The 14,177-nt window shown below is 32.9% G+C and overlaps 1 protein-coding gene across 1 annotated transcript; it reads right to left on the bottom strand.

The window, feature by feature from the left end:
• Positions 1–7,857: 7,857 nt before the first annotated feature.
• Positions 7,858–13,818, bottom strand: LOC131643010 (leucine-rich repeat extensin-like protein 3). Its single transcript, XM_058913159.1, has 4 exons — positions 13,634–13,818; positions 11,711–11,932; positions 9,789–10,010; positions 7,858–8,086 (listed from the first exon to the last, which is right to left on the bottom strand). The coding sequence occupies exons 1-4, from the start codon at positions 13,816–13,818 to the stop codon at positions 7,858–7,860; spliced, it is 858 nt and encodes a 285-aa protein (XP_058769142.1).
• Positions 13,819–14,177: the final 359 nt, after the last annotated feature.

Genomic DNA, 14,177 nt, shown 5'->3' with positions numbered 1-14,177 from the left:
CCATAAGTCTTGGTAACTCTCCTTCCATAACTAATGTACTTCTTGTTGAAGGATTAACGCATAACTTATTGTCCATAAGTCAATTAAGTGACAATGGTTATGATATAATCTTCAATCAAAAGTCTTGCAAGGCTGTAAGTCAGAAGGATGGCTCAATCCTATTTACAGGCAGGAGAAAGAACAACATTTATAAGACAGATCTTCAGGATCTTAAGAATCAGAAGGTGACTTGTCTTATGTCTGTTTCTGAAGAGCAATGGGTCTGGCACAGAAGATTAGGACATGCTAGTTTGAGAAAGATTTCTCAGATTAACAAACTAAATCTGGTCAGAGGACTCCCAATCTGAAATTCAAATCAGATGCTCTTTGTGAAGCATGTCAGGAGGGCAAGTTCTCCAGACCTGCATTCAAGTCTAAGAATGTTGTTTCTTCCTCAAGGCCGTTAGAACTCTTACACATTGATCTGTTTGGCCCAGTCAAAACAGCATCTGTCAGAGGGAAGAAATATGGATTAGTCATCGTTGATGATTATAGCCGCTGGACATGGGTAAAGTTCTTAAAACACAAGGATGAGTCTCATTCAGTGTTCTTTGAATTCTGCACTCAGATTCAATCTGAGAAAGAGTGTAAAATCATAAAGGTCAGAAGTGATCATGGTGGCGAATTTGAGAACAGATTCTTTGAGGAGTTCTTCAAAGAAAATGGTATTGCCCATGATTTCTCTTGCCCCAGAACTCCACAGCAAAATGGAGTTGTAGAGCGAAAGAATAGGACTCTACAAGAAATGGCCAGAACCATGATCAATGAAACCAATATGGCTAAGCATTTCTGGGCAGAAGCAATTAACACTGCATGCTATATTCAGAATAGAATTTCTATCAGACCTATTCTAAATAAGTCTCATTATGAGTTATGGAAGAACAGAAAGCCCAACATTTCATCTTTCCATCCTTTTGGATGTGTATGTTTTATTCTGAACACTAAAGATCATCTTGGTAAGTTTGATTCAAAAGCACAAAAGTGTTTCCTTCTTGGATATTCTGAACGCTCCAAAGGTTACAGAGTATACAATACTGAAACATTGATTGTAGAAGAATCAATAAATATCAGGTTTGATGATAAACTTGGTCTTGAAAAACCAAAGCAGTTTGAGAATTTTGCAGATTTTGATATTGATATATCAGAAGTTGAAGAATCAAGAAGCAAAGCTGCAGAAGCTGGCAGTCTCAGAAGCAATGGATCAGAAGATCAAGTTGCTGCATCTTTAGAGAATCTTAGGATTTCTGAAGAACCAACTATCAGAAGATCACCTAGACTTGCCTCAGCTCATTCAGAAGATGTGATCCTTGGAAAGAAAGATGATCCCATCAGAACAAGGGCATTCCTTAAGAACAATGCAGAATGTCAATTAGGTCTTGTTTCTTTGATCGAGCCAACTTCTGTTGATCAAGCTCTAGAAGATCCAGACTGGATAATTGCCATGCAAGAAGAACTAAATCAGTTTACAAGGAATGATGTATGGGACTTGGTTCCTAGACCAAAAGGATTTAACATCATCGGTACTAAGTGGGTTTTCAGAAACAAGCTAAGTGAGAAAGGTGAAGTGGTAAGAAACAAAGCCAGACTGGTTGCTCAGGGTTATAGTCAGCAAGAAGGGATTGATTATACAGAAACCTTTGCACCAGTGGCCAGGTTAGAATCTATTCGTCTATTAATTTCTTTTGCCACTCAACACAACATCACTCTTTATCAGATGGATGTCAAGAGTGCCTTCTTAAATGGTTATATAGATGAAGAAGTTTATGTTCACCAACCTCCTGGTTTTGAAGACTCCATGTCTCCAAATCATGTTTTCAAATTAAAGAAATCATTATACGGATTGAAACAAGCTCCCAGAGCTTGGTATGAACGTTTGAGTTCTTTCCTTCTGGAAAATCATTTCACTAGAGGAAAAGTGGACACTACTCTCTTTTGTAAAACATTTAAAAAGGATATTTTAATTTGTCAAATATATGTTGATGATATTATCTTTGGAACATCTAATGCTACACTTGGAAAGGAGTTTGCTGAGTCTATGCAGGCTGAATTTGAAATGAGCATGATGGGAGAACTCAAGTATTTCCTTGGGATTCAAATCAACCAAACTTCCGATGGAACCTATGTTCATCAAATGAAGTATGTGAAAGAACTTCTGAAGAAGTTTAATCTTTCTGAAAGCAAAGAAGCCAAAACTCCTATGCATCCAACTTGTGTACTGGGTAAGGATGAGGTAAGTAAGAAGGTAGATCAGAAGTTGTACAGAGGTATGATTGGATCTCTTCTATATCTAACTGCTTCTAGACCTGACATTCTCTTTAGTGTTTGTTTGTGTGCTCGATTCCAATCATATCCAAGAGAATCTCATTTAACAGCGGTTAAGAGAATTCTAAGGTATCTGAAAGGTACTACTAATGTTGGTTTAGTTTACAGAAGATCTAAAGATTACAACTTAGTAGGATTCTGTGATGCTGACTATGCTGGAGATAGAATAGAAAGAAAGAGCACTTCTGGAAGTTGTCAATTTCTTGGAAGTCATCTGATCTCATGGTACAGCAAGAAGCAAGCTACTATTGCCCTCTCAACAACAGAAGCAGAATATGTTGCTGCTGCTGGTTGTAGCACACAAATGCTCTGGATGAGAAGTCAGCTGGAAGATTATCAGATATATGAGAGTAACATTCCTATTTTCTGTGATAATTCTTCTGCTATATATTTATCTAAGAATCCTATTTTACATTCAAAAGCTAAACATATTGAGATTAAACATCATTTCATAAGGGACTATGTTCAGAAGGGTGTTATATCTTTAAACTTTGTGGATACAGACCATCAATGGGCTGATATCTTTACAAAACCCCTTGCTGAAGATAGATTTAAGTTCATTCTGAAGAATATCAGTATGGATTTATGCCCAGAATGAGAAGATGAGAAGATCTTATGTATGAGTATCTTCTGAAATGAAATTGGATTTTTTTAAGAAGTTCTGATTGAAATCAATTAGAAATTGTGATTCAGTTATTACTAACGTTTCATTGTCTAAGTTGATTCAGAATCTCTTTAAAAGCAAAACAGCTGTAACTGGCTATCCAGATGGTAAACACGTGTTCACTATTTCTGGACAAGCGTGCGTGCAGTTGAGGGGACGTCTACTTAGGTAACTGTGCAAATCTCGTCTCTTGTCATTATTATCTCTCCTCACGTCATGTTACATTAAATGCCATTCATCATTTCTTTTATTGTCCTTATTTTCTTTTTTATATTCCTCGAACGTTTCCCTCTTCTTTTTCCCTCTATTTATTCCTTCATTTCGTTGTAATTTTTTTTCCAATAAGTCTTGGCTCTCTTTCTCTTTCTTTCTCTCTCTTGTCCAACAAAGTTTTTCTTTGGCATAAACCCTAGTTCATTCATCTTCAACCTAGCGTTCATCATGAATCCTTTCAACTCAATGAGAACGGATGGAAGGGTTAATCAGTTACAGGATGTGAAGCATATCTTGGGATGGCTCTCCATGTCTCTTTCAAGACAGATCTCTTCTTCAATGCTGTTATCAACATTTATCCAAAGGAAGAAGACCTTCTTGAGTCACTGGATCCCGTTTGCAACATTAGCTCCCTGTCTATGAACTGTCCCTCACTTCCTCTTTGGTCTCTTGGATCTCTCCTACAGTGGAGGTTCTAGTCTGGACAGGCATGAAGAGTTTTCAAGCTTTCATGGCTGAACAAACTGAAGACCAGAGGGTTCTTGAGTTGTTTGCGCAGTCTTTGCGTAGGATAGAGTCTTAGGCTTTAAGTCTTTGTAGTTTTCTTTCCTTGTTGCATCTGTTTTCTGCATACACCTTTTGTAATCCTTCTTGTTGAAATCAATGAAAAGTTATTTATGTTTCTTTCCTTTTGTCTCTTGCTTTACATCTGAATCTTTTCTGTTTTTTGATGATATGACAAAAAGGGGGAGAAAATATATGATAAATGATCTGATTAATATTATCAGTTACCGAGTAAAAAGGCTCCACATTTACTAACAGAACTTGCAAAGTTCTATGTTTTTAAGTTGTGTTGTTGCAGGAATCAAAGATTCAAGATCAACATAAGAAGCAACAAAATGAATCAAGCTCTTGGATTCTTGAAGCAAGCTGAGTGCTAGGGAGCTTCAGAATCAGAAGCAAGAAGGAAGAATGATCAGAAATAGCTCTTGAATTCTTGAAGCAAGCTGAGTGCTAGGAAGCTTCAGAATCAGAAGCAAGAAGGAAGAATGATCAGAAATTCTGATAATAGAATATGATCCAAATCATTGTCTATTTGCTCTGATACATTGTCTATTGGATCTGATATATTCTATATGGCTTATATGGCTCTGATACATATTTTGTGTTTTGATACACATTTTATGTTCTAACTCATTCATGCTGACTTTTGTCGTTTAGTTTAGTTCTGTAACATTTCAGGATGTAGAGATGCTCTGATGATGCTCTGGTACATTCAACAATGTTCTGATACAATCTAGCATGAAGTGATGTAAGAAGAAATTCAAAGATCTGAAGCTATCCGAGGGAAGCAGAGATCAGAAGCTGTGAATGTTCTAAAGATCCAGAAAACTCAAGTTCTGAAGCTGTCCTAAATGGAAGCATGAATCAGAAGCTGTGAATGTTCTGAAGATCAAAGAAATTCAAGTTCTGAAGCAGTCCTAAATGGAAGCAGGAATCAGAAGCTGTGAATGTTCTGAAGATCAAAGAAATTCAAGTTCTGAAGCTGTCCTAAATGGAAGCAGGAATCAGAAGCTGTGAGTGTTCTAGGGATCTAAAGAAATTCAAGTTCTGAAGCTATCCAATGGAAGCAGAAGTCAGAAACTATGAATTATCAGAAGACAGAAGCTTATGTGATCGTCTCTACCGAAATAATCAGGGAAGTCTTTTATTATTAAAGTTCTTCGAGTATTTATTTCAGGGGGAGATTATTCATCTCAGGGGGAGATTGTTAATCTCAGGGGGAGACATATTCACATGCTTATGCTATAGCTGTGTAATTTGTCTTTAGCCGTCTGCTCTTTCTGATCGCAAATTCATATCATTTATATATGTTTTTGTCATCATCAAAAAGGGGGAGATTGTTAGAACAAGATTTGTTCTGATCAATATTCTTAGTTTTGATGATAACAAGGATATGAATTTTGTGTGAGATAATGTGGTACTCTAATACATTGCAATTTCCCTTTTAGGAAATATATAAAGAGTATGCACAAATCAGCGCTCAGAAGCTTTGTCTCAGAAGGTTCAGCATGCAACATCAGAACATGGTCTGGCAAGACATCAGAAGATGGTCGGCAGAATCAGAACATGGGTCTATGGAAGCATCAGAAGAACTTGAGATCAGAAGCAGAAGCACTGAAGTTCTCATGGTATCACGCTCAGAAGCACTTCAAGGTCAGAAGACAAGAAGATGCTATGCACCAAGCTGTTTGACTCTGATGATATTCAAATATTATATTCACAAACATCAGATCAGAAGAAAGTACAAGTGGCAGGCTACGCTGACTGACAAAAGGAACGTTAGAAGCTATTAAAGGCAACGTCAGTAGACACAGCGTGAACAAGGCTCGAGGTAGTTGACAAAAGCGTGAAACATTAAATGCAATGCTGTACGGAATACGCAAAGCATTAAATGCGCCCAACGGTCATCTTCTCAAACGCCTATAAATATGAAGTTCTGATGAGAAGCAAGGTTACCAATTCTGAACGAAATTATTCTGAAAGACTTGCTGAAACGCTGTTCAAATTCAAAGCTCAGAAACTTCATCTTCATCAAAGCTCACTACATTGCTGTTGTAATATATTAGTGAGATTAAGCTTAAACGTTAAGAGAAATATCACTGTTGTGATTATAGCTTTTAAGAAGCATTGTAAAACTCTTATTTGATTACATTAATTTGTAAGTAACTAGAGTGATCAAGTGTTGATCAGGATACTCTAGGAAGTCTTAGCTTGTGTCTAAGCAGTTGTAATTAGAGTGATCACGTGGTGGTCAGGATACTCTAAGAAAGTCTTAGCTTGTGTCTAAGCATTTGTTCCTGGAGTGATCAGGTTGTGATCAGGATACTCTAGAAGACTTAGTCGCGGACTAAGTGGAAAACCATTGTAATCTGTTGCGATTAGTGGATTAAATCCTCAGGTGAGGTAAATCACTCCGTGGGGGTGGACTGGAGTAGTTTAGTTAACAACGAACTAGGATAAAAATAACTGTGCAATTTATCTTTATCGTTCAAGTTTTTAAGACTACACTTATTCAAACCCCCCCTTTCTAAGTGTTTTTCTATCCTTCAATTACTATCCGCAAAATATCAGTCTGTTTGAATAGTACTATATGTAGACGAGAAAAAAGAAAAAAAAATTAAAAGGAATTTAGAAGTAGAAGTGTTGTGTCAAAGTTAAAGAGAGTTGTAAAACATTTCCTATAAAAAATCAAAAAAATATTGTGATAGTGTTTACGATAAAGAAACCCATTAAAATGAAGAATTAATTGTTCATTGATTATAAAGTAGTGTAAAACTACTTACTACTATATTTGCATACATGTCTTCAGAATGTTAGAAATTACAGTAAATAAACTAATTTAATACTAACCGAAAAATTAATCCATGATTAATTGCATTAATTAAACAAACTCAAGCTAAGAAATACGTTATTTACATAGTGGGAGTATAAATTCTAGAGATATAAAGTAAGTTCTCCAATAATGGGAATTCTTACACAATTTAGTTTTTGAATGTAAAATCATCCATGTGTCCACTTTATTTCATCCTTATATTTATTAGTAATAGATTAGTAGATATTGCAAATTGAATATGCAACCCAAGTGCATTAAAGATAAGTTTTATTATTTTCAATTCAATTTAGAGATACTCTATAGCTATTACATTACTAATATATTTGTGATCATATATTTAAATATTTTTATTCATATAATTCATAGATAGAAATATTGTAGTTGATATTTATATAATGTATTTTATTTGCAGACGTCTTAATACTAAACCAATATATAGTGACAATGCAGACACTCGTTACTTTATTAATAATAATGAAGAATGATGTTGAGCATATTACTTTTTAAAATTATAGTATGGAAAATTAACTACAAGTTAATAACCTATAAATTATTTTGCACATAATCATGAAAATGATTATGCATGGACAAAATAACCTATAAATTACAACATTCAACCGATTTAATTAATAACTCATAACCATGTTAATATGAGCATGCACGAACAAAAATATGTCAAAGGCCCAAACGTTAAAGTGCCCAATTCAATACCAATTAGATTAACATACACACTAATTTAAAACCCTAAGTTAATAATAATTCTAAATAAAATAAAATAAAAAATATAATTTATACTCTATCAAAATATCTATGAGTCTCTAATTGTTTAGAACGGAAAATTTGACCACCACTTGGTGAGAAGAACGTCGGAATCATCGGTCGTACAATGTACCCTTTTCTCTCAAAAGTAAACAATCAACAAACTATTACATAAATTTATTTCAAAAAAAAATTTTAAACTCTACCTCATTCTTCTTACAAGATTAACTATAGCAACAAATTTTTCATCACAAAAGCATGCAAAATCTACAAATTTAAAATGGAGAATGGTTTGAAAATAAGAAAAGAAAGAGTAAAAGATATAACCTACGATATTTCAATATTGAAATAAGTCCCGGTCGGCACGGTTGAAGTCCGAACAGGTTTCCCAACACATTTTCGGATGAAAAAATAACTTTCCCATTGGTGGTGAGGAGAGTAATTATTCCATAAACGGTTGTGATTATAACCTTGATGTTGATTTTGAGTTTTTCTGAGGAGGAGGAGGAGGTGTAATGGGAGATGGTGGAGAAGGAGGTGTAATGGAATATGGCGGCGGTGGAGGTGAAGGTGGAGTTTGGTGGCGACGTGGTGGTGGTGGTGGAAGTGTAATGAAAGGGTTGGGTGGAGATGGTTGTGGTGGTGACAACTCCCTTTCGGATCGGGTTGTAGTTGTAGGCACGATGAAACAACTTAAAATGGAAAAAAAAGAGTGAAACCAAGAGTGAAAGAGTGGAAGGAAAGTTGATCTTCATGATACTGAGAGTGAAAAACAGAATTAAAAAAGGTGATGGAACCATCTACATTAAAGAGGCGCTAGTGAAGTTATATAGAGAATGATACTTCTTGAACAACAGTAAAAAGTTCATGATGTTTAATAATTACTATCCGCAAAATATCAGTCTGTTTGAATAGTACTATATGTAGACGAAAAAAAGAGAAAAAAAATTAAAAGGAGTTTAGAAGTAGAAGTGTTGTGTCAAAGTTAAAGAGAGTTGTAAAAAATTTCCTATAAAAAATCAAAAAAATATTGTGATAGTGTTTACGATAAAGAAACCCATTAAAATGAAGAATTAATTGTTCATTGATTATAAAGTAGTGTAAAACTACTTACTACTATATTTGCATACATGTCTTCAGAATGTTAGAAATTACAGTAAATAAACTAATTTAATACTAACCGAAAAATTAATCCATGATTAATTGCATTAATTAAACAAACTCAAGCTAAGAAATACGTTATTTACATAGTGGGAGTAAAAATTCTAGAGATATAAAGTAAGTTCTCCAATAATGGGAATTCTTACACAATTTAGTTTTTGAATGTAAAATCATCCATGTGTCCACTCTAATTCATCCTTATATTTATTAGTAATAGATTAGTAGATATTGCAAATTGAATATGCAACCCAAGTGCATTAAAGATAAGTTTTATTATTTTCAATTCAATTTAGAGATACTCTATAGCTATTACATTACTAATATATTTGTGATCATATATTTAAATATTTTTATTCATATAATTCATAGATAGAAATATTGTAGTTGATATTTATATAATGTATTTTATTTGCAGACGTCTTAATACTAAACCAATATATAGTGACAATGCAGACACTCGTTACTTTATTAATAATAATGAAGAATGATGTTGAGCATATTACTTTTAAAAATTATAGTATGGAAAATTAACTACAAGTTAATAACCTATAAATTATTTTGCACATAATCATGAAAATGATTATGCATGGACAAAATAACCTATAAATTACAACATTCAACCGATTTAATTAATAACTCATAACCATGTTAATATGAGCATGCACGAACAAAAATATGTCAAAGGCCCAAACGTTAAAGTGCCCAATTCAATACCAATTAGATTAACATACACACTAATTTAAAACCCTAAGTTAATAATAATTCCAAATAAAATAAAATAATAAAATATAATTTATACTCTATCAAAATATCTATGAGTCTCTAATTGTTTAGAACGGAAAATTTGACCACCACTTGGTGAGAAGAACGTCGGAATCATCGGTCGTACAATGTACCCTTTTCTCTCAAAAGTAAACAATCAACAAACTATTACATAAATTTATTTCAAAAAAAAATTTTAAACTCTACCTCATTCTTCTTACAAGATTAACTATAGCAACAAATTTTTCATCACAAAAGCATGCAAAATCTACAAATTTAAAATGGAGAATGGTTTGAAAATAAGAAAAGAAAGAGTAAAAGATATAACCTACGATATTTCAATATTGAAATAAGTCCCGGTCGGCACGGTTGAAGTCCGAACAGGTTTCCCAACACATTTTCGGATGAAAAAATAACTTTCCCATTGGTGGTGAGGAGAGTAATTATTCCATAAACGGTTGTGATTATAACCTTGATGTTGATTTTGAGTTTTTCCGAGGAGGAGGAGGAGGTGTAATGGGAGATGGTGGAGAAGGAGGTGTAATGGAATATGGCGGCGGTGGAGGTGAAGGTGGAGTTTGGTGGCGACGTGGTGGTGGTGGTGGAAGTGTAATGAAAGGGTTGGGTGGAGATGGTTGTGGTGGTGACAACTCCCTTTCGGATCGGGTTGTAGTTGTAGGCACGATGAAACAACTTAAAATGGAAAAAAAAGAGTGAAACCAAGAGTGAAAGAGTGGAAGGAAAGTTGATCTTCATGATACTGAGAGTGAAAAACAGAATTAAAAAAGGTGATGGAACCATCTACATTAAAGAGGCGCTAGTGAAGTTATATAGAGAATGATACTTCTTGAACAACAGTAAAAAGTTCATGATGTTTAATAATTACTATCCGCAAAATATCAGTCTGTTTGAATAGTACTATATGTAGACGAAAAAAAAGAAAAAAAATTAAAAGAAGTTTAGAAGTAGAAGTGTTGTGTCAAAGTTAAAGAGAGTTGTAAAAAATTTCCTATAAAAAATCAAAAAAATATTGTGATAGTGTTTACGATAAAGAAACCCATTAAAATGAAGAATTAATTGTTCATTGATTATAAAGTAGTGTAAAACTACTTACTACTATATTTGCATACATGTCTTCAGAATGTTAGATATTACAGTAAATAAACTAATTTAATACTAACCGAAAAATTAATCCATGATTAATTGCATTAATTAAACAAACTCAAGCTAAGAAATACGTTATTTACATAGTGGGAGTAAAAATTCTAGAGATATAAAGTAAGTTCTCCAATAATGGGAATTCTTACACAATTTAGTTTTTGAATGTAAAATCATCCATGTGTCCACTCTAATTCATCCTTATATTTATTAGTAATAGATTAGTAGATATTGCAAATTGAATATGCAACCCAAGTGCATTAAAGATAAGTTTTATTATTTTCAATTCAATTTAGAGATACTCTATAGCTATTACATTACTAATATATTTGTGATCATATATTTAAATATTTTTATTCATATAATTCATAGATAGAAATATTGTAGTTGATATTTATATAATGTATTTTATTTGCAGACGTCTTAATACTAAACCAATATATAGTGACAATGCAGACACTCGTTACTTTATTAATAATAATGAAGAATGATGTTGAGCATATTACTTTTAAAAATTATAGTATGGAAAATTAACTACAAGTTAATAACCTATAAATTATTTTGCACATAATCATGAAAATGATTATGCATGGACAAAATAACCTATAAATTACAACATTCAACCGATTTAATTAATAACTCATAACCATGTTAATATGAGCATGCACGAACAAAAATATGTCAAAGGCCCAAACGTTAAAGTGCCCAATTCAATACCAATTAGATTAACATACACACTAATTTAAAACCCTAAGTTAATAATAATTCTAAATAAAATAAAATAAAAAATATAATTTATACTCTATCAAAATATCTATGAGTCTCTAATTGTTTAGAACGGAAAATTTGACCACCACTTGGTGAGAAGAACGTCGGAATCATCGGTCGTACAATGTACCCTTTTCTCTCAAAAGTAAACAATCAACAAACTATTACATAAATTTATTTCAAAAAAAAATTTTAAACTCTACCTCATTCTTCTTACAAGATTAACTATAGCAACAAATTTTTCATCACAAAAGCATGCAAAATCTACAAATTTAAAATGGAGAATGGTTTGAAAATAAGAAAAGAAAGAGTAAAAGATATAACCTACGATATTTCAATATTGAAATAAGTCCCGGTCGGCACGGTTGAAGTCCGAACAGGTTTCCCAACACATTTTCGGATGAAAAAATAACTTTCCCATTGGTGGTGAGGAGAGTAATTATTCCATAAACGGTTGTGATTATAACCTTGATGTTGATTTTGAGTTTTTCCGAGGAGGAGGAGGAGGTGTAATGGGAGATGGTGGAGAAGGAGGTGTAATGGAATATGGCGGCGGTGGAGGTGAAGGTGGAGTTTGGTGGCGACGTGGTGGTGGTGGTGGAAGTGTAATGAAAGGGTTGGGTGGAGATGGTTGTGGTGGTGACAACTCCCTTTCGGATCGGGTTGTAGTTGTAGGCACGATGAAACAACTTAAAATGGAAAAAAAAGAGTGAAACCAAGAGTGAAAGAGTGGAAGGAAAGTTGATCTTCATGATACTGAGAGTGAAAAACAGAATTAAAAAAGGTGATGGAACCATCTACATTAAAGAGGCGCTAGTGAAGTTATATAGAGAATGATACTTCTTGAACAACAGTAAAAAGTTCATGATGTTTAATAATTACTATCCGCAAAATATCAGTCTGTTTGAATAGTACTATATGTAGACGAAAAAAAAGAAAAAAAATTAAAAGAAGTTTAGAAGTAGAAGTGTTGTGTCAAAGTTAAAGAGAGTTGTAAAAAATTTCCTATAAAAAATCAAAAAAATATTGTGATAGTGTTTACGATAAAGAAACCCATTAAAATGAAGAATTAATTGTTCATTGATTATAAAGTAGTGTAAAACTACTTACTACTATATTTGCATACATGTCTTCAGAATGTTAGATATTACAGTAAATAAACTAATTTAATACTAACCGAAAAATTAATCCATGATTAATTGCATTAATTAAACAAACTCAAGCTAAGAAATACGTTATTTACATAGTGGGAGTAAAAATTCTAGAGATATAAAGTAAGTTCTCCAATAATGGGAATTCTTACACAATTTAGTTTTTGAATGTAAAATCATCCATGTGTCCACTCTAATTCATCCTTATATTTATTAGTAATAGATTAGTAGATATTGCAAATTGAATATGCAACCCAAGTGCATTAAAGATAAGTTTTATTATTTTCAATTCAATTTAGAGATACTCTATAGCTATTACATTACTAATATATTTGTGATCATATATTTAAATATTTTTATTCATATAATTCATAGATAGAAATATTGTAGTTGATATTTATATAATGTATTTTATTTGCAGACGTCTTAATACTAAACCAATATATAGTGACAATGCAGACACTCGTTACTTTATTAATAATAATGAAGAATGATGTTGAGCATATTACTTTTAAAAATTATAGTATGGAAAATTAACTACAAGTTAATAACCTATAAATTATTTTGCACATAATCATGAAAATGATTATGCATGGACAAAATAACCTATAAATTACAACATTCAACCGATTTAATTAATAACTCATAACCATGTTAATATGAGCATGCACGAACAAAAATATGTCAAAGGCCCAAACGTTAAAGTGCCCAATTCAATACCAATTAGATTAACATACACACTAATTTAAAACCCTAAGTTAATAATAATTCCAAATAAAATAAAATAATAAAATATAATTTATACTCTATCAAAATATCTATGAGTCTCTAATTGTTTAGAACGGAAAATTTGACCACCACTTGGTGAGAAGAACGTCGGAATCATCGGTCGTACAATGTACCCTTTTCTCTCAAAAGTAAACAATCAACAAACTATTACATAAATTTATTTCAAAAAAAAATTTTAAACTCTACCTCATTCTTCTTACAAGATTAACTATAGCAACAAATTTTTCATCACAAAAGCATGCAAAATCTACAAATTTAAAATGGAGAATGGTTTGAAAATAAGAAAAGAAAGAGTAAAAGATATAACCTACGATATTTCAATATTGAAATAAGTCCCGGTCGGCACGGTTGAAGTCCGAACAGGTTTCCCAACACATTTTCGGATGAAAAAATAACTTTCCCATTGGTGGTGAGGAGAGTAATTATTCCATAAACGGTTGTGATTATAACCTTGATGTTGATTTTGAGTTTTTTTGAGGAGGAGGAGGAGGTGTAATGGGAGATGGTGGAGAAGGAGGTGTAATGGAATATGGCGGCGGTGGAGGTGAAGGTGGAGTTTGGTGGCGACGTGGTGGTGGTGGTGGAAGTGTAATGAAAGGGTTGGGTGGAGATGGTTGTGGTGGTGACAACTCCATTTCGGATCGGGTTGTAGTTGTAGGCACGATGAAACAACTTAAAATGGAAAAAAAAGAGTGAAACCAAGAGTGAAAGAGTGGAAGGAAAGTTGATCTTCATGATACTGAGAGTGAAAAACAGAATTAAAAAAGGTGATGGAACCATCTACATTAAAGAGGCGCTAGTGAAGTTATATAGAGAATGATACTTCTTGAACAACAGTAAAAAGTTCATGATGTTTAATAATTACTATCCGCAAAATATCAGTCTGTTTGAATAGTACTATATGTAGACGAAAAAAAAGAAAAAAAATTAAAAGAAGTTTAGAAGTAGAAGTGTTGTGTCAAAGTTAAAGAGAGTTGTAAAAAATTTCCTATAA

The sequence above is a fragment of the Vicia villosa genome, unplaced genomic scaffold (genome assembly GCF_029867415.1).
Source record: "Vicia villosa cultivar HV-30 ecotype Madison, WI unplaced genomic scaffold, Vvil1.0 ctg.006562F_1_1, whole genome shotgun sequence".
Classification (NCBI taxonomy): domain Eukaryota; kingdom Viridiplantae; phylum Streptophyta; class Magnoliopsida; order Fabales; family Fabaceae; genus Vicia; species Vicia villosa.
This window is presented reverse-complemented; position numbering and strand designations above follow the sequence as displayed.